This window comes from Ovis aries, chromosome 15 (genome assembly GCF_016772045.2).
Source record: "Ovis aries strain OAR_USU_Benz2616 breed Rambouillet chromosome 15, ARS-UI_Ramb_v3.0, whole genome shotgun sequence".
NCBI lineage: Eukaryota > Metazoa > Chordata > Mammalia > Artiodactyla > Bovidae > Ovis > Ovis aries.
The window spans coordinates 79,207,854-79,228,175 of record NC_056068.1 but is presented as its reverse complement, the minus strand read 5'-3'; the positions used below and the strand labels follow the sequence as shown (position 1 = coordinate 79,228,175).

Genomic DNA, 20,322 nt, shown 5'->3' with positions numbered 1-20,322 from the left:
TGGTCCATCCTAAAGGAAGTCAACCCTGATTGTTCACTGGAAGGACTGTGGCTGAAGCTGCAACATTTTGGCCACCGGATGTGAAGAGCTGACTTACTGGAGAAGACCCTGATGCTGGGAAAGGTTGAAGGCAAAAGGAGAAGTGGGTAGCAGAGGATGAGATGGTGGGATGGCATCACCAACCCCGTGGACGTGAATCTGAGCCAACTCCAGGAGATAGTGAAGGACAGAGGAGCCCGGCGTGCTGCGGTCCATGGGGTCGCAAAGAGTCGGACACGACTTAGTGACTGATCAGGAACCATAACGTAGTTCACAGGCGTCGTCACTGATTGAGTATCACTCTGTGCAGGCCCTGTGCTAAGCACTGCACATATCCCACCTCTCACCCTCTCAGGGACCCTATGGAGTGGCTCCCATTGTCTTTCAGATCAACAGGGAACTTCAGACACGAGGAGAGGATGTCACTTGCCCAAGTTCACCCGGCTGGTAAGGGACGGCGCTGGGATTTGATTCCAGGCTCCCGAGTCTGTGCTCTTCATCACGCTCTGCGTTTCTCAAGAGTGGCTCCGTCTCCGTGAGACAGCGATGACACAGGCGGGTAAAGCGCTTGGTGTGGCGTGTGGTACAGCGTAAACGTACCGAGTCGGCAGTGGTTAGGAACGTCCGCGGAGGCGCATCACCCTGAGAGGCCCAGCTTCGTCATCATCGTCTTTCACTCCTTGGCTAACATGAGTACAAGCTGTCCGTTCCCATTAAAAATCACGTGGTCCCGTGCAGCATTCCCATTAAAAATCATGTGGTCCCGTGCAGCATTCCCATTTCCGACGCATTTGGGCTCCTCTCCCTCGTAAGTCGTTTCCTGAATTTGGCGCTTTGTCTGCAGCAGGGGGCGTCTCTGGCTCTCCTTCCAGGGAACCATCCTGGGTCGACGCTCGGCCTCCAGCATGTCACTGTGGATGAAAGTCTATCTGTCCCCTGAAGGTGTGGCTGATTATCTGGGCTTTGGTGCCTGAAGCTCCAAGGCTCTGTTTAGGGCCCACTGGGATGCTCAGGGCGATACGGGGTATTTGAAACTGTAGGTGTGTAATGTGCGTTCATATTTTTCTGCCCTTGTCTCTTGGTTTTCAGATGTGAGCCATTTCCTGACATTGTGAATCTGTTTGCATATTTGCTTCCTTTCTCTCTTCTAACGTATGAACGGTTAGCTGTCTGCTGGGACTCTTTTCTTCTCTCACAGAACGAAGGCAGCCTTTCTGCTCCTTGGGTCTGGCTAAGCCTTGCTACAGGGCCTCCCAGGTGGCACTAGTGGTAAAGAACCCGCTGCTGATACAGAAGATTTACGCAAGAGATGCGGCTTCGATCCCTGGGTGGGAAAGATCCGCTGGAGGAGGGCATGGCAACCCACTCCAGTATCCTTGCCCAGAGAATCCCGTGGACAGAGGCGCCTGCAGGCTATGGCCCATAGGGTTCAAAGAGTCGGACACGAGTGGAGTGACAGCAGGCACGCAATACGGTTATGGCTGCAAAGGCAAAGGGTCATCCCCCCTTCCTCTCTGGTTCTCTTTCGTTACATCTAACGCAGCAGCAGGTCCCACTGACCGTGCCTCCAGACCACAGCCTCAATTTGTCTCCGTACTCACCATCAACTCTGGTGCCTCTTTCAAACACCTTCTGTCTGAACTACACAGAAGCCCCCTCTCTGAGTTCCCAGCGTGCACGCTTCCCCACCTTTGGAACACTTTCCATGCAGCGTTTGACCTGGCCTTGAGAAATGTCGTCCATTCCTTTGCTCAGAACCCTGCAGTGGCCTCCCATGGCCCTTGCCCTTCGTGTAGACCCACCGGATCTGTGAGTCCCTCTTCAGCCTGCCCCTCTGGCCCTCTTCCGGCTGGGTGTTCTGTGCAGCACTCCTCACCGTCTGGAACTATTTACTGCTTGTGGTTTGGTCTAACCTCCATCTCCTGTCCCCACCAAGTCCCCCTCCTACAGAGAAAGAAAGCGACTGGGGCAGCGACTTTACCTTCTCACCGTCACGTACCCAGCCCTTGACACGTGCCTGTTATGCGGCATTTTGCATGAGTGAAGGCAGAAGCTGCTCCTTCATAGGGACTCTAACTTCTTATATGAGCCGTCTCCATAGCTTTGGCTTGTTCTGTTTGACTGCGCAGCATGGCAGGTGGTGTCTCAGCTTCCTGACCAGAGGTCAGACCCGCGGCCCCTGCTGTAGAAGTGTGGGCTCCTAACCGCCGGGACTAACTGCCAGGAAAGTTCCCATAGCTTTGGCCTTTCATTACAGGGATAGGAATCTCTTTTGAATCCCGGCTCAGCTACAGAAGAAGAATCTTCCATTTTATAAAAAAAAAAAATCAGCTACCTTAGATTTTCTAGAGCTCCTGGTGATGTTCTTCCAAATCGTTCCATGAGCCATGTGTGAAGCTGGGGGGAACACAATAATATTCTCGTCTCATAAGCCTCTCACAGGGGTGTCTTTCTCTATCATCTCTGCCCTCCATGGTGAGTGGGTTGAGGGAATGACCCGTGACACAATACAGCCAATATTTTCTCCTCAGATAGTCTCCTTTTTCTTTTTTTAATATTGTTTATTTTTTAACAGAAGGATAATTGCTTTGCAATGCTGTGTTGTTTTCTACCAAGCATCAGCATGAATCAGCCACACGCTGACCCATGTCCCCCCTCCCACCCCACTAGGCTGTCCCTGAGCCGGGTTTGAGTTCCCTGAGTCATACAGCAAATTCCCATTTGCTCCCAGATAGCTTCTTAATCACCATCCATGAGCAGTGACTCTTTCTCATCAATCTCTCTCATCCTTCTACTGGCGAGCCGGTCCCTGCGGCGGTGGTTTCCAGTGGAGATCATTCTGAACCCTGAATGCCGCGCACTAACTCTGTAGCTTGGGGCTCTGTGTCCCGTGTCTTTGCCTTTCATCACAGTGATCGTTTTCCACGAGGAGGTTCATTTCCTTCACAAAGCTCGTGTTGCATTACTGTTCAACTGCTTCACACACTTTCCATCTCAGCCCCTATTGATCCTAATCCGTTTTTCTAATGATTTAATTAATTTCAGAGCAGTTTGAAAGCAGCAATGAAAAGGAACAGAGAAGAAATCAAAATAATTGGAGCATTAAAACATTCGACTGTTTCTGGATCTACATCATAAGAGATAAAACCAGAAAGGGCCTTTAAAAGTTTTCGGTGAAGATAACTTAGCCAAGTGGAAACAAATACGAAAACGAATGTGACTTCTCATCTCTTGTTTCAGATAATTGCAAGGTTGCCGTTAAGAGAGGAGACACCTGGGAAAAGAAAGCAAGAAATAGGCTAGGCTTAAAAACGCTTCTGAGGAAAGAACTTTGTGTGTGTGCTGAAACAGGAAGCTTTGGGGAAGTGTAATCGAAAGTGGGGTCCAGCTGCTCAAGAGCTGATAAAGAGGCCAGGTTGGTGGGAAGGAAAGTTCGCTCTATTTTGGATGCCAGCAAACTGCGGGGAAGGGTGGACTCCCCTCCAAAGGCCGATCGCCCCCACTGACAATGAGGGGCAGGAGCTTCTGTAGGCTGAGGGAGGGGCCGCATGCCGAAACAGCACAGTCAGCTCTGAGGGTCATCTTGAAACTGGTCATCAGCGGTCTGACCAGCGTCATCCTGGTTATTTTAAAAACTTTTATTTAGTTTCAGTTGGAGGATCTCTGCTTTACAGTACTGTGTTAGTTCCTGCCATGGATTCCTTTAGGGGTCGTTAAGCTTCAGTTCCAAGGTCAGTTTGTTTCCATTTCTTGAGGCCAGTTCTTGGAACTGTGGCAGCTCACGTCAAGCCTACAGCCTGGTCATCTTGCAGTTCGCTTCTCCACCTGGTGGGAGTTTCCGTATCTATGAGGCAGTTCGTAGGACACGGCTCAGAGTGTTGTATATAGCCCTTGAGAAAGAGCTAGCAGGCCTTGACTATGCTTAACGACTGTGCGGTTTTTATTTGGCCTCCTTGACAGTGTCCCTTTGTCTCTGCGTTTTTCTCACTTTGCTGATTAAACCTATTCTTTGGCTACAGATTTCCACGGACCAAAGGCAGGCAGAGTACATGGCAGGGGCTCGGTGTGTGTGTCTCGGGGAAGGACTGTTCAGTTCAGTTCAGTTCAGTTCAGTTGCTCAGTTGTGTCTGACTCTTTGCGACCCCATGAACCGCAACACGCCAGCCCTTCCTGTCCATCACCAACTCCCGGAGTTTACCCAAACCCACGTCCATCGAGTCGGTGATGCCATCCAGCCATCTCCTCCTCTGTCATCCCCTTCTCCTCCTGCCCTCAGTCTTTCCCAGCATCAGGGTCTTTTCCAATGAGTCAGCTCTTAGCATCAGGTGGCCAAAGTACTGGAGTTTCAGCTTCAGCATCAGTCCTTCCAGTGAACACCCAGGACTGATCTCCTTTAGGATTGAATGGCTGGGACTGTAGGATCCTGCTCTTTTCAGAAGCATATAGAACAAAAGTCTGTCAGCTTTTTCAGGAAGGTGAATTACTAAGAAACCGTGAACCTGGATTTAAAAAGCTGTTGAATATTGAGACCTAAAGCAAGTTTCAGGCCAGCATCCTTGCACCAGCAGGAAGCAGAAGATGGCAACCCCTAAATCGTCCAGGCTCCCCAAAATCCACTTTAGGCACGGCCAGGATGGATAATGGAAAAGGGAGCCCGTCCAAGAGGGAAGGGTCAGAGGCTGCAGAGGGCAACCCAGAGAGGAGTTCCAACCAGAAAGTAGAATCAAGGTTGCATGAAGGAGCGTGACCTGAGGCCCTCGTAACGCTCTCCCCTTGGGAGTCCAGACCTGCTGTGGGCCACGATTGCTGTGTGTTTGAATTTTCACCCTTTCTTGTCAAAGGCTTCCCTGGTGGCTCGGATGGTAAAGCATCCACCTGCAGCGCAGGAGACCCGGGTTCGTTTCCTGGGTCGGGAAGGTCCCCGAAATAGAGAAGAGAATGTCTGTCCACTCCAGCGTCCTTGCCTGGAGAATCCCACGGGCAGGCTACAGTTCATGGCATAGGAAAACGTCAGACACGACTGAGGGAACTTCTTTCCAAGCAAGGGATTTGTTTGCTGTTGCTCTGTTCCTGGGCCACGACTGTGTACTGGGCGTGTGTGGTGAGTAGAGGGTGCCGAGTTTCCTTTTTAGCTCATACATCACTGGACCACAAGGAGCCCGCTCAGAGCATACTGCATCACAAGCGTATTTTTTTTCCCTCTTTTTTTGGCTGTGCCCCGGAGTTTGCGGCATCTCAGTCCCCGGCCCCAGCCGGGGATTGAACCTGGGCCAAGGCAGTGAAAGCCTGGAATCCTAACCACTGGGCCAGCAGGGAACTCGCACGCCACTGGCCATCTTGAGCTTTGGGCTGGACAGGTAAGTGTGAAGGGAAGACTGAAGCTGGTATTTGCTGATCGGTGGGGCAGGTGGTGTTAGAGACTGGTGCTGTTTACCAAACTGCTTCTTTGGCTTTATGACTATTTACACAGTGAATAGTAGCCCCTCGAAGTTAAACGGAGCCAAGGCACTGCGTTCTGCCCGCCGGCAAACAGGACGTGAACTTACCGACGGTGCCTACAGTTTTGCCCCCACAACCCTTGAGGCCTCCACACTGCAGAGAAGTCAGTGGAGGGCTCTTTGGCCTCAAGGTCCTTGAACAACCACGTGGAGCAGAGCCTTTGACACGCGTTGGTGTGTGACGTGAGCAGGATATAAGCCTTTATGATGTGAGAGAGCCCAGGAAACACATACCAAGGTTTTGGGATCACCTGTGATCACAATGAGCCTGCCTTGACCAATGAAGTAATCTAACTTGTGCAGAATGAAACATACAGGATACGCATTGGTTTCACCGCCTTCCAATTGTTTTTTGCACCGAGTATTTACAGAGGGTCTTTGTAACTAAAAGCTGACTTCTGAGTGAGAGTGGATTTTCTCAATGCCGTGTATTGTTCTTGTCCCCTGAAGTCAGGGAGTGCCCAGATATGAACATTATTGAGGGTCTAAACTAAACCGGGAACTGCTACTTACTCGCTGTGTAATCTGTCTGGGCCTCAGTTTCCTCATCAGGAAATGGGTATAATGAAGACCTGTCTCGGGTTGTGGTGAGAATTAAGCCCATTAATGCAAGTGTTGTGCTCAGCATAGGATCTGGCCGTATACCAAACTCAATAAATGTTTCATCACTACCATCATTCTAAATTGCAAGGCGCTAGGGATAGAGAGCACTGAGTGAGACAGACAAGGTCTCGCCTTCTGAGATATCAGCTCATTTCACGGCCCTGAGTCTTGATCTTGCACTTGTTCAATACAGTGTCTTTTAAGTCCTTTTTTTTTGGCCATGCCACACGGCTTGTGATATCTTAGCTCCCCAGTCAGGGATCGAACCTGCACTCCCCGCGTTGGAAGCGCAGAGTCTTAACCACGGAACTGCCAGGGAAGTCCTTCAGTCCTTACTTTAAGAGAAAGACACTGCCCTTCTCGAGAAGACTCCTGGAAACACTGGTTGGGGCCGCGTCTGTTCTTTCCATCTGAGTGCTGAGTCAGTGCCTTCCCTTCAGTGGCTTCATGCTGCGCGTGGAATGTTTGTCTGTACTCTGGGGCAACTGGGGTGGGAGGACCAGAGGGAGATTAGGATGTGCACTGGTGGAAAGAACCACTTCTGGCCTAGAGCCACTTCCTCCCTAGAGCACCGGGATAGCCACGGCTGCCTTCGTACCTATAGAAGTCGATTTTGCTCCTTCTTTTCCTGTCTCTGTTCCCAAGGTACACTGTCCAACCACCTCATTCCTAATGATGTGTAGGCAAGACTTGCAAGACACAGTAGGTTTAAAAATCTCTCCTTTTTAAATTTTTAATGATTTATTTTGGCTGTGCTGGGTCTTTGTTGTGGCATGTGAGTTTAGTGGCCCTGAGGCATCTGGGATCTTAGTTCCTGGACCAGGGATTGAACCTGTGTCTCCTGCATTACAAGGCAGATTCTTAACCATTGGACCAAGTGGAAGTGTTAGTCGCTCAGTCATGTCTGACTCTTTGCGACCCCATGGACTGTAGCCCATAGGGCTCCTCTGTTCATGGGATTCTCCAGGCAAGAATACTGGAGTGGGTTGCCATTCCCTTCTCCAGGAGATCTTCCTGACCCAGGGATCAAACCCAGGTCTCCTCCATTGCAGGCAGATTCTTTACCATCTGAGCCACCAAGGAAGTCCCCAACCCCTTCCTTAAAAAAGAAAATACATTAACCTATGAGAACAGGGATTGAGGCTGCACCAGTGAGGGCCTCATCCACCCGCTATGCTGTGCGTGTAGATGCCTGGTTTACTCGTGCATCTGAGCTGGCATCATCATGTCCACGTGGCTGGCATGGACCATCTCCCAAGCACACCCTCCTTAGTGATGCTAACTAGACAGGCGCACCCACTTGCCTTGGCATGCTTTGCAGATGACCCAAGCTGCAAACACCAACACATATAAGACATATGCTCTCCTCTTTGTATAATTCCAGGCACCAAAATATGCCTACACGTAGTGGGTGTGGGCATACAGACGCAAGTGTATGCTTCTCTGCCTGGGAGAAATATGCTTCTGTGAGGTTCCATCTACTCCCACACGGAACCTCCGTGGCTGGCACCTCTCCTAATTATTCCATCCACTCCCTCCCCATGGACCCTTGGTGTGTATATTTTGGCACATTCGCTTGATTCCTTCTCCTTTTTCTCTCCCTCTTTCCCTGCCTGCCTCCCTCCCCCTTCCTCCTCTCCACGACTCTTTAGAAAATTTGTTAAACTATACACTCTTTATTATTAATGTATGTGTATGAAAAATTCTTCCCAGTTACAAAAGTGCATGGTTATAAAATCATCTCCATACAAAGGTGGCATCGTCCCACTCCCCGCCCCGCCCTAACCCTCCCGCCCCCAGACCATAGCCCTCTGCTGTCGAGAGAGCTCCCTGGGTCCAGAACTCTCCAGCCGGTGTGCTGCGGCAAACTCGCGGGTGCTCGGCAAGGGACCTTGCAGCCTGCCTCTTCCCATCCCCTGCTGCCTCCTTCTGGAGCTGGGGAGAGCAGATGAGCTTCTCCAGGAAGATGTTCTTTGGAGGAATGGACAAGCATGTCTCCTGGTACCCTTTCAGAGCTGGAACCGATGTCAGAGTGATACAAGCAAAGACATCTCTAGGGAAAACAGGGCCCTAGGTCTCCCCGACGGAGAGGCAGCTGTCTTGGTCTGTTCACAGTCCATACACCAAGTTGCTCAAAAGGAGCCGGTCAACTATAGCAACGTGCGCTGTGCTCAGTCACTCAGTTGTGTGCGACCCCCTGGGCTGCAGCTCACCAGGCTCCTCTGTCTATGGGATTTCTCAGGCAAGGAGACTGGAGTGGGTTGCCATTTCAATCTCCAGGGGATCGTCCCCACGCAGGGATCAAACCTGTGTCTCCTGCATTGGCAGGCGGATTCTTTACCACTGAGCCCCTGGGAAGCCCCTAGCAGCCTAGGGGACCTTCATCGACAAGGGTTTCCTGGGAATCCCTGTGGGGATGGAGATACAGATGAGGGTTTTTCATTGGGTGTGCACAGAAGTGGTGTCTTTTCTAAAGAACAATTTTCTTGGCCCGGACCTTGACCGTCGTAGCCCTGTTGGGTAGCTAAGCTTTGCTATCCTCAGGCTCGGCATGCCCTTATCTTCTGTGATAAGGACAGCTCTCTGAGGGGTAGGGAGGCAGGCAGGATGTCAGTAGGCTGCCTCAGTTACATGCTCACCTCTCCTGTGTTTTCTGAGCGGCTATTCCTACCCCTAGCCTGAAGGGATTCCATCTTACTGTATGTAGTAAGCTGTACAGTAAACAGGCTGCTGAGTAGACCAGTCAGAGAACTGAACTCAGGCTCCAGAGAGACGGGAGCCGTATCAGGAGACACCAGCAACCACGGAACCCCACGCACAGACACACCGACTCAGAGATACCCCAAGGCTCACACGTTAACCAGCCTGGACAAAACCGAGTGAGGCCTTGGGGGAGCCACATCGTGGGTCCTTGGGCAGCAGGGCTGTGGGAACGATGCCAACCAGGGCAGCTAGATAATTTCCAGAAGCTTCCTCTAGAGGCTGGCTTTGAGAGCCTGTTCAAGACGATGGTGGTGAGGGGCAAGGGAGAAGCAGGGAATTTCACGGCCATAGGGAAGTTAACTGCATTTTACATTGCGATTTATTAACTGGGGACCTTTTAGTAGCTGGAGAAGCATCTATTCTTTAAAAGCCTGTATCCTACTCAGAAAGGTTTGCCGTCAATGGGGACTAAAGAGTATTATTAGAGAGAACGTTTGATCTCAAGGGTTGGCTTGTTTGGTCTAGTCCTAGGCAAAAAAAAAAAAAAAAAAAAAAAAAATCCTGTCTTAAAATATGTTAACTATATTTCAGCAAACCAGAGTCTCTAAGACATTTTGATAGATGTATATGGTGCCCCTCTGTGGGAGGTTTAACTGTGGTAGGACTGTTACTTCTAACAGTTCTTTCCCAAATACTCTTTTTGTTGTTGGCTGGACTCGCAGAGAGCGACCTTGGTCTGCCGGCCCCTGGACACAGTGGAAGAGGGTGGGGGCGGTCTTGCTCCCATAGTCAAGGAGCAGAGCTCTGGCCTAGATGTCGTACGTGAGACACAGAAGAGACAAGGGTCAGGCACCCCAGCTCCAGCGAAGTGTCGGGCACTCTTGGTTGACGAGCTCATTCTCCTCCATTTGCACCCTGCCAGGAGGATGGGTGAGGCGAGTTTACTGGAGCCGAGGGCACGGTAGAAAGTCCCCGATTTAATCTCGTCTCTGCCCATCTTGCCAGCTTATGGGACTGGGTCCTAGAGGGGACCCCTATCCTGCAGAGGGGACTGCTTCCTGTTGCCTCTGTATCTCTTGCAACACAGACAGTAAGGCGCAGGCAGGATGGGGGAACACAGCTTTCTCTCCCGTTTCCCAGAGGTCTTGTCTTTTGCACGACCGCCACCACGGCCGCCAGCTCTGACATGTTGTTGACACTTTGCAAGTCAGGTGTCTTCTATGATTTGACCTGATGCGAGTACCTCTAACCGGCAGGATGTCACTGCCCTTTATTTAGCCCATCGACCAGGGACCTTGACGGCTGGCAGTGCCGAGCTGCCTCAGGCCCTTTCTTCCTCAAGCATCCAGGAAAGCCCTGGAAAGCGGACCGAGATGGAGTCGAGTTGCCACCCTGCCACGCAGACAAGTCGTACCTGCTCTGGAGTGTATTTTTCCATCTATAAAATAGGTGCAAGGATGTGTGTGGTTTGCCTCCCACCCAGGGTCGTGAAAAGTCAAGGAGAATGATACCAAAGCCCTTCACAAACTGTCCCGCGCTGAACAAATATGGGAAAGCTCATGATCACGACGATGAGACCGACCATGAAGAGACAGACGACGAGGAAGATGAGTTGCTAACTGTGCTTTGCACGTGATCTCTTGATTTTTGACTGACCGGTTAGAGAGGGCGCCCTGAGTGGAGCTGCCTAGCCCCTTCCTTCTAGAGTAACCTGGGGTAAGAGACTCAACCCGCTCCAACTGAATCTTCTATAAAATGGGAATAATAACACTCACTAGGCAGTGTTGCTGGGAGAATTGTAATCAATGAGTTAACAGACTTACAAATGCCCCAGGAGAGTGCTGGGTCCTTTCTGGGAGCTTCATCCAATCGGAATTTGAACTTAGAGAAGGTTAGAGGACATTGTGATGGAGTTTTATTAGGGTTTTATTTTGCTTGTTAAGTAGCATATGAGTTAACCTGTCTGAACCTTGGTTTCTTCATCTGTAAAATGGGCACGATGATGCTTACCTCAGCAGACTGTTGTGTGCGTGAATGGGAATTGTCTCTAGAGAGAGCCCTTCACTGTGCCTGACTCCGGCAGGTGCTGGGCAGTGAGCAGCTCTCTCATCCTCTTGCTGAAATGGGCCTGTGGCTTCGAAGGAGGATCGAACCCTCCTGCGGTCACGACTGTGGCGGCCGTCTCCATCAGGCCCCGGGGTCACGCTGCAGGGCTGCCCGAGGGACCCCTCGGTGTGGGCACAGGGAGAGTCACAGGTGAAGAGTCCTAGGGCGCCAGGATTCCTGCCTCCCCTTCAGAACCCCACGCTCCAGTGCCAGGCAGCAGGTGGGGGTGGGGAGGGGGGCTGCAGGGGGTCACTGCCTGGACCTGCTGTCTGCGGGTGACAGCTGGGCACGGGTGACAGCTGGCCGTGTAGGATGGGGCAAGGGCGGTCAGCGGGAGGGGGTCTCACCTGGTGGCCAAGAGCGTCGGGGGGAAAGTTCTGGTCCTGTCCTGCTCTGTCTGATCGCTGTCACTGTCCACACGCCACGCGTGTCGCCGGCCGGTGTCTGCCCTCTGTCTACGGACAAAGCAGGTGTTCCTTCTGATGAGGCACTTCACACATCGCCTCCGTTCTCGTAATGCCCTCGGATTTTCTCGACAGTAGACGACCTGTCCTCCGGGCCTCCGTCACTCGATGTGCTGCCGAAACGCCTTGAAGGGAAGTTTCGGCTTCTCGCTCCTCTGTTGGAGGTCACGGCCTCGGGGGCCAGGGTGGAGCCCTGGCCGATCCAGCTGGCAGCTCCTGTTCCTAGCGCAGCGCCTGGCTCCCCCGAGACGTTCACACAAACATGGCTTCGTGACCCTGCCTGAGCCGCGACGGAGGTGACCAGGAGCCGCAGCGGGTGGCTGGGGAAGGTGTCCGGCGGCCAGCCAGCCGTGGCGGGGGGCGGTGTGGAGCGGTGGTGGGCGGCGTGGAGGGGCGCCGGGCATCCGCATCAGATCTCCTCCTCTTCGCTGGCCTTGCTCCAGCGGTGGCAGCAGTTGGCAGTGATGCCCAGGAGGAAGTTGGTGGCCACAGATGCGATGGAAACCACGAAACCCACAAAGGCGATGAAGAGGTAATCGTCCAGGGTCAGGGTCAGGTGGCAGGCCTTGAAGCTCTCCTCCGTGAGCGAGAAGAGGGGGGCGCCCTCGACTTCTGGGGGCCCTCGGCACTCAGCCAGCTGAGAGTCTGCAACACAGAGACAGGGGCGGGGCGGGGGTTGAGGCCCTGGAAGGGAGGGCGGGAGGGGAGAGCCCCCAACCCTGTCCAGGCGGAGCTGGGATTTTACTGAGTTACTTCTGCTGCCTCAAGTTTCACTCACCTTCTTTAGCGCCCTCAATAACCCTCAGGGCAAGGATTTTTGGACCTACTGAATATCTCTATAGAGGTGGCGATGACTGCTTGGAGATGTTAGTAATTTGCCTCGAGTCCAGTAGTCCCTGCTAGAGGCAGATCTGAGGTTTTGAGGGGATTTCAACATTATCCGCCTCTCACAATAACCTCCCAACTGGTCTCCAGGCTTCCGCCCTTCAACCATCTCCACGCTGAGATGGTCCTTTTAAACGTGAAGCCCTACCTAGAGACTGTCAACCCGAGGGAAGTCTAAGTTAAACAGAGAAAGAGAAATATTATATGACATCGCAGAACCTTAAAAATGAAAAAACAACTCACAAACGAACTTACAAAACAGAAACAGACTCACAGACTTAGAGAATGAATTGATGGTGGCCCTGGGGGTGCACGGGGTGGGGAGGGGTAGTTAGCTTGAGAAAGTGTCAGTCGCTCAGTCGTGTCCGACTCTTTGCAACCCCATGGACTGTAGCCCACCAGGTTTCTCTGCTCATGAGATTTTCACCCAGGCAAGAAAAGAGGCGTGGAGAAACCGTTCCCTTCTCCAGGGGGATCTTCCCAGCCCAGGGATGGAACCCGGGTCTCCTAATGTGCGTAGTATTGTACATCAAGTATACGTCAATATAAAGGAAAGAAAAACACGAGTGAAGCCTGCCAGGTCACTGTCTGCTTGAAACCCTCCCCGGCCTCTTCCCCCCACAAGGACCTGCCCCGTCCCTTCTCCTCTCCTCCTGGTTTGCTCTGCTCCATCCAAGCTCACTTCTGCCTTCACCCGAGCTCGCCCCTTACAGCATGAGGAGGCTTTGCATTCGTCCCCTCGTCCCCTCGGGAGGGGGTTCTTCCTGTCCCGATCTCTGCATAGCTCTGTCCCTCACTTCCTCTGGGACTTTGCTCAAATATCAGCTTTTCTGTGAGGGCTTCCTTGATGATTCTATATAAAGTAGCAACCCCGCTTCACCTTCCTCTGAGCATCCTCTATCTTAGCTGCTCTGCTTATTATTTTTATTTTTTCCAATGTACGAAGCCTGTATGTGGGTCAGGAAGCAACAGTTAGAACTGGACATGGAACAACGGACTGGTTCCAAATAGGAAAAGGAGTGCGTCAAGGCTGTATATTGTCACCCTGCTTAATTAACTTATATGCAGAGTATATCATGAGAAACACTGGGCTGGAAGAAGCACAAGCTGGAATCAAGATTGCCAGGAGAAATATCAATAACCTCAGATATGCAGATGACACCACCCTTATGGCAGAAAGTGAAGAGGAACTAAAAAGCCTCTTGATGAAAGTGAAAGAAGAGAGTGAAAAAGTTGGCTTAAAGCTCAACATTCAAAAAACGAAGATCATGGCATCCGGTCCCATCACTTCATGGGAAATAGATGGGGAAACAGTGGAAATGGTGTCAGACTTTATTTTTTTGGGCTCCAAAATCACTGCAGATGGTGACTGCAGCCATGAAATTAAAAGAGGCTTACTCCTTGGAAGAAAAGTTATGACCAACCTAGATAGCATATTCAAAAGCAGAGACATTACTTTGCCGACTAAGGTCCGTCTAGTCAAGGCTATGGTTTTCCAGTAGTCATGTATGGGTGTGAGAGTTGGACCGTGAAGAAAGCTGAGCGCCAAAGAATTGACGCTTTTGACCTGTGGTGTTGGAGAAGACTCTTGAGAGTCCCTTGGACTGCAAGGAGATCCAACCAGTCCATTCTGAAGGAGATCAGCCCTGGGATTTCTTTTGGAAGGAATGATGCTAAAGCTGAAACTCCAATACTTTGGCCACCTCATGCAAAGAGTTGACTCATTGGAAAAGACTCTGATGCTGGGAGGGATTGGGGGCAGGAGGAGAAGGGGACGACCGAGGATAAGACGGCTGGATGGCATCACTGCCTCGATAGATGTGAGTCTGAGTGAACTCCTGGAGATGGTGATGGACAGGGAGGCCTGGCGTGCTGTGATTCATGGGGTCACAAAGAGTCGGACATGACTGAGTGACTGAACTGAACTGAACTGATCACCATCGCCCAGTTTGTTACGTTTGCTCCCTTTGAATGTAAGGACTAGTCCCTGTAGTACCCTTAGCATTAGAGCAGGGGCCTGTCCAAGTGAATGCGCAAACAACCTTTGTTCATTGAATCGGAGAATGAATGACTGTGCAGTCCACAGCCGGGTGTCTTTTTATGACCCCATGTGACTCTTCCAGATACACAAGAGTGTAGGGTTGAGTATGAAATTACCAGCCTGGATTCAAATCCCCTCTTTCTCTCTCCTTGGGCTTCCTTGATGGTTCCATCCCTGGGTCAGGAAGATCCCCTGGAGAAGGAAATGGCAACCCACTCCAGTCTTCTTGCCTGGGGAATCCCATGGACAGAGGAGCCTGGAAGGCTATAGTCCCTGGGGTCGTAAAAGAGTCAGACACGACTTAGTGACTGAGCAACAACATCCATCACACATTTGCACGTGGCTGTGAGTGGTTCCACATTACTCTGCCTCGGAAGGGAGAGTGGCAGGTGGGTAGCAGTTTTGCCTTGAAGCCAGGTATTCCTTGCTCAGGGGATAGATACCAATCGAACGCTCACCTGGGCAAGTCTTTTTGCCTTTCTGGCTCTTATGAAGAGGGGTGATATGTAAGAAGTGGATCACTGAAGCTTAATGTCTAAGAGAGTCAATGCGAAGGAGCTTTTAAAGCTATTCGGTACATAAATGCTGTGAATTCATTCTGCAGTTGTTGAAGGAAAAGAATAAAATGCTGGACTGAAATCGGCTCCCTTGAGAAGCGGATGAACGTGATTCTGAGAAGTGGATTCTTAGAAAGGGAAAGTCAGGTTCAGAAGAAGATGAACCTCCCCCCAGCCCCAGGGCTCAGGCGCCCCTGTAGGCTGTGTGCACAGTAGCCCAGACCCCGCGGAGGACAAGATGGTCCCTGGTGTTGACCATCAAGACATCATCGTCTTGGAACCGGAAGATGCTGAACCCCAAAGTCTCCTGCAGGCATGAGTGGGGTGGTGGCGGTCCATCGTGAGGCTGGGGGGTGTGGGAACCCTGAGGGCGATTGGCAGAGCCCTCAAGAGGGCAGCACAGGAGCCTGCGGGCTGACAAAGCCCTCTGGTTAATTCAGGGACCAGCCTTGAACCTGATTTATATCCCAAGGGGGTCCTACAGCCCAGTGTGTGGGGATTTGTCCAAAATGGAGGGACAGTAATAGGAATCCCATCAAGAAGAGGGGAGGAGGAAGCAGAAAAACACCAAGTGAAGAGGACCACCTCGTCCTCCCTACAGGAGCAAGTTCTTTGCCCCCAAGAGATTATCCTAGAGATACCGGAAAAGCGTGTTCCGCTGAACACGGAGGGGGCGTTTCTGGCTGCGGCCTGTGGCCAGCCACGTGGCCTCCCTGGAGCGCGGTTCCCCGTTTGTATAGACACGAGGCTTCCCGACCCCTCTGCCCCTCGCTGGGGCCCTGCGCTTCCCCGAAAGGCAGCGGAGACCTCGGGGCCCCCAGGAAACAGGGAGCCCCTCCGTGAGGAGGAACCCAGCAGGACCTTTCTGTCCTTAGAGCGTGTGCGAGAGAGGAAGGAGGCGCAGCCTGCAGAGGCTGGGTTAGGAGGGGGCGGCTCCAGGCCGGCGCCGGCCGCCTCCCCCCACCATCACCCCGCCCCGGCCCCCAGCTGGTCCCAGAGGACTTCCTCCCGCAGCTCCGCGGGAGCACGAGAACCCGGACCACAGCCCTCCCGCCACCCAAACTGGTTCGATCCTGGGCTCCCCACCCGGTCCTTCTCCCCGCCCCCACCTCATTCAGCCTCGCTCTTTCTGAATACGCTCCGCGCCCAGTTTCTGGGAGAGCCCCTAGGGGCGCCCCACCAACCCCGGGCTGGGGCTGCCATTCTGCTAGTGACAGGGATAGGGTGGTATCAGGGCTCCACCAGCCGACCGGTGTGGTTCAGGCTCCTGCAGGCCCCGGTCCACTCCCCATAGAGGCTGGCTCGTAAACTGCCGCGGAACAGGGTCTCTTCTCAGACCTGAGCCCTCCACTCCAAGCCCAGACCTGGCAGAATTCGCAGAGGCCCTTCGGCCGGCCCGGAACTCAAGCCCCGACCCTTCCTGTTAGCCTAGAACCTGCCTCATCAGGATAGACGGCCAGATGGCCAGGGTTTGAATCCTGACTCCACCCTTAACAGCTGTGGGACCTTGGGCAAGTTTCCGAACCTCTCTGAGCCTTGGTTCCTTTGTGCGTGTGTCTCATCAGGGTTCTTGTGAGGATGTGATGAGCTGGGTATGAGGTGTTAGTTGCTCAGTCGTGTCTGACTCTTTGCAGCCCCATGGATAGTAGCCCACCAGGCTCCCTCTGTCTATAGGATTCTCCAGGCCAGAATACGGGAGTGTGGGTAACTATTCCCTTCTCCAGGGGCTCTTCCTGACCCAGGGATCGAACTTGAGTCTCCAGCACTGCAGGCGGATTCTTTACTGTCTGAGCCACCAGGGGATGAGTTAAAACATAATATACTTAGAATAGGGCCTGGCGGATAGTAAGTACTAAAATAAATAGGGTGAGCCACTTCTGTTTCTTCTAGTAGCCGGCATACTTAAAGAGCAGTCTGGTAGAGTAGCACAGAGCTTCCCAATCACATAAACCTGGGTTTTCTCCACGGCTCTGCCACTTTTCACAAAAGCGTCTCTGGCCAAGTCTTTTCATTGTTCTAAATCTCAGTTTCTTCACCTGTAAAATGGGGCTAACAAGAGTGGGGTCCCAGGAGGTAACACCCTCCCAGTGTGGGGATCATGGTGGATGCTCCATCAACACTGTCAGTTACTAATGAGCTGCTCTGACTTTCTGTCTGTCTGTCTGTCGCTGTAGGTCATCAGTACCACGGGGGTGGGTGAGGGCGAGGTCTGTTTTATTAAGCAGGTTCCCCGGCATCGGGCACGCACAGCAGAGACTTGGGCATCCTCGACAGTGCGGAGGAGGCCAGCCCAGGTCCTGATCCTCCCTAGGCGGGGTCTCCAGCCCCTCCCTCTCCCGCGGAGCCTTTGCTCTCCGTGGGCAGCTCCCCGCCCCTGCACCGCCCCCCCCCCCCCCACCCCCCCACCGCCGCCTTACCTGCGGTGCAACGCTGGATGCGATTCCGCAGCCACTTGAGCAGGGGCTCCATGGTGCAGCCGCACACCCAGGGGTTGCCGCCGATCTGCAGGGTCACCAGCCCGGGCAGGCCTTCGAGGGCCTCGAGGCTGAGGAAGGCCAGGCCCCCGAAGCTGAGGTCGAGGTCCCGCAGCTGCGCCAGGCCCTGGAAGGCGCGCGGGTGCACCCGGCGCAGCCCCGGGTTGTGGCTGAGGTCGATGCGCAGGAGGCCATGCGCGGCCTGGAACATGCCGGCGGGCACGTGGCTGAGGTTGTTGTAGCTCAGGTCCAGGTGTGCCAGGCGCTTGGCGTGGAGGAAGAGGCCCGCGGGCAGCTCCACCAGGGAGTTGTTGCGTAGGCTGAGCACGCGGAGCTCCCGGTAGCACGTCAGGTAGCCGGGCGGCACGGCGGCGATGCGGTTGTGCGCCAGGCTGAGGTTGCGCGTGTCCACGGGCAGCTCCGGGGGCACGGAGAAGAGCCGCTGGCCGCTGCAGTCCACCGCCTGGTTATGGCACGTGCAGAGCACCGGGCAGCTGGCGCCGCCGTCCGAGGGCATCACCCCGGCCGCCACAAGGAGGGGCACCAGCAGCAGGGCGGGCCGCGGGGGCCTAGGCCAGGGCTGGTGGGCCGAGGCATCGCCCATCTTCGGCTGTGGGCAGCAGTGGTGCTGAACGGAGCCCATCGGGACTGGGGCTCTGGCGGTGGAATCAAGAGTCAGCCGCTCAGAAGGGCAGCTGCTCCCTCAGGCGCCGGAGCCCTGGGAAGTGGGGCTCGGGGGCACTGGGGGTCATGGCTTAAGCCTCTCCCAGGGGCCTCTGGGCACCGGAGGGCTCCCTGGGTGAGCGCCACTGGAGGTCCCTTTGGAGACTAGGGGGGCTCGCCACCCAGCGGAGGTCCCCCAGCGTTGGAACAGATGATCAGAGCTCGAGAAAGGGAGGACACAGGGATGTGGAGGGACCAGCTGCCCGCGCGTCGGGGAAGGGCCCCTGGCGGCCTTTGGGGTCCTTCTCGCCCATGACTGTTGGGTGCCCCCCGCCGTGGACCGTGTCTGAGAGCTGGGAGGGGCGTGGGGGACAACAGGGGTGCCTCCCGAGGGGCCTGACAAGTCCTGGGACGCCGAAGCCCAGTCCCAGGTCTGGGCCGACGACGCGGCCAGGGCTGCTGCTGTGTCTCCTGCCCTCGGGGTCTCAGAGGCCGTTTCTCCCGGGGGCCCAGGGGGCTCGAGTCTGGGAGGGTCGAGGGGTGGCCGTCTTGGGGAGGGATCCCGGGGCGAAGAGGGTCTCCAGGGGCCTCCGCCGCCTCAGTCCGCGGGCTCAGTGTCTCCTGAGGACCCTGGAGAGGGGAGGACCCAGGCGAGCTGGGCTGTGGGCTGCTGTGGCGGGAGGAGCCCCGCGTCCGGAGGCGGAGGACTAGCGGGGCTCAGGCGACGGTCCCAGACGGTCCGGCGGGCTCAGCGTTCAGCGGGCGAGGACAGACGCCCCTCTGCCGACAAGGAAAGCACTCAGGGGGCCGGCCGTGCCCCCCCCGCCCCCCCGCGGTTCTCCGTCCTCTGTCCCGGCTTCCCGCTGCCTCCCACCCCCGTCTCCTTGTTCTCCGCGTCCCGCCTCTGCGCGGTGGGCACCTCGCCCCACCGTCACACCGGGGTCGCCCGCTGCCTTCCCACCGGGCCTGCGGCCCCCTCCCCGCCCAGGGCCCTGGGCTGCGCGCCTCGCGTTTGCTGCGTCTCCCGGCCCCGCCCCCATCAGCAGCAAATGTCCCACCTTTGAACAACTCTCTAAGAAAAATGCACACACTCGGGCTGTTTGCACCCCCTTTCCACACTCAGCACTCACATCTCTCTCTCTCACACGCACACACACACACACAGACACACGCAGACACACACAGACACACACACAGGCACACAAACACACACAGGCACACAGACACACACACAGAAACAGACACACACAGACACACAGACATACACAGTCACACACACATACACTGACACACACAGACACACACTCCTACACAGACACACACAGACACACTCACACACAGACACACCATACACAGACACACACACACAGTCACATACACACACAGACACACGCTCACACAGACACACAGTCACACTCACACACACAGACACTCACACACACACTCATACACAGACACACGCTCACACACAGTCACACTCACACACACACTCACACACGCACACGCACACGAGCGTTCTTCTCCTGGGCCTGCCGCATGTTTCGCCGTGGCCGCGCTCGCACCTCCTCAGTTTCCTCCTCCTGCACGCGCTCCTGCAGAGCCGCCACTATCTTGCACCCCGGTGCACCCCTAACCCAGCTCCCTTTCCCACGGACTCCCCGCTCCGCCCTCGGCCCCCAGCGGGCGCCCACACCCGCACCGGGCAGGCGGGAGGCCGAGCGCGGACACGCCCGGCAGCCCTGCCCCGGCTCCCGGCCCCGGCCCCTGGCCCGGGCCCGTCCTGCCCGCCCGCCGTCCTCACGTGCCCTCCCCTCAGCCTCCGCCCGGCGCTGCTCTCGTCTCACGCTTGCACCCTCCATCCCACCCACTGGGAGATCACCCCGCTCCCCGTAACCAGACCGCTTCTTTCGGAGCCCCAGCTCCCCTGCACCCCACACCCCGCGGGAGCCCACTTACTCGGGTCCGAGGACACAGCCATCCGCCTGCGGCGGACCCGGGCGCCCCTGCCTCATCCTGGCCTCCCCGCGCGCGGCTTCAGTAGGATAGACTGCCTCCCGGGCTGCTCCCCTCCCCCGGCGTCTCCTCCTCGCTGGCTCCAGGATCCTGGGGCGGCATCCTCCGGGGTTTCCAGCGCTGGGGTACCCCTGCTGCTCCTCTTTCTTTACTCAAAGGGCAACCGAGAGAGGCGGGCGGCTTGAAGAAAGTTCACGGAATTCGGGTGCTTCTCACCGAAACTCGGGGGAGCCGAGGCTGCTGGGGCTGGTGGCTGCCGCCAGGTCCTTCCCTCCC

The 20,322-nt window shown here is 54.9% G+C and overlaps 1 protein-coding gene and 1 long non-coding RNA gene across 3 annotated transcripts in view; one reads left to right on the top strand and one right to left on the bottom strand.

Annotated features, from left to right (window-relative positions):
- Window positions 1-6,214, top strand: part of LOC132657840 (uncharacterized) — a 17,991-nt gene extending 11,777 nt beyond the window's left edge. Inside the window, exon 2 of the long non-coding RNA XR_009596557.1 lies at window positions 428-6,214. This is a non-coding gene — a long non-coding RNA (uncharacterized LOC132657840). The remainder of the gene's footprint in view (window positions 1-427) is intronic.
- Window positions 2,580-20,322, bottom strand: LRRC55 (leucine rich repeat containing 55). Of its 2 annotated transcripts, none has more exons than XM_027979775.3 (3): window positions 19,990-20,322; window positions 17,314-18,813; window positions 2,580-12,058 (listed from the first exon to the last, which is right to left on the bottom strand). In XM_027979775.3, exons 2-3 carry the CDS (start codon window positions 18,011-18,013, stop codon window positions 11,823-11,825), a joined length of 936 nt encoding a protein of 311 aa, XP_027835576.1. In that variant the 5' UTR covers window positions 18,014-18,813; window positions 19,990-20,322; the 3' UTR covers window positions 2,580-11,822. The 2 variants fall into 2 exon arrangements, with proteins under 2 accessions (XP_027835576.1, XP_027835577.1); XM_027979776.3 differs by lacking the exon at window positions 19,990-20,322 and adding an exon at window positions 19,596-19,799.

Excerpts from the sequence above, each read along its gene's own strand:
- LRRC55 (XM_027979775.3), bottom strand. The coding sequence starts at position 18,013 with ATGGGCTCCGTTCAGCACCACTGCTGCCCACAGCCGAAGATGGGCGAT. Across the intron at positions 12,059-17,313 it reads CATCCAGCGTTGCACCGCAG|ACTCTCAGCTGGCTGAGTGC; the intron begins GTAAGGCGGCGG and ends TCTGTGTTGCAG.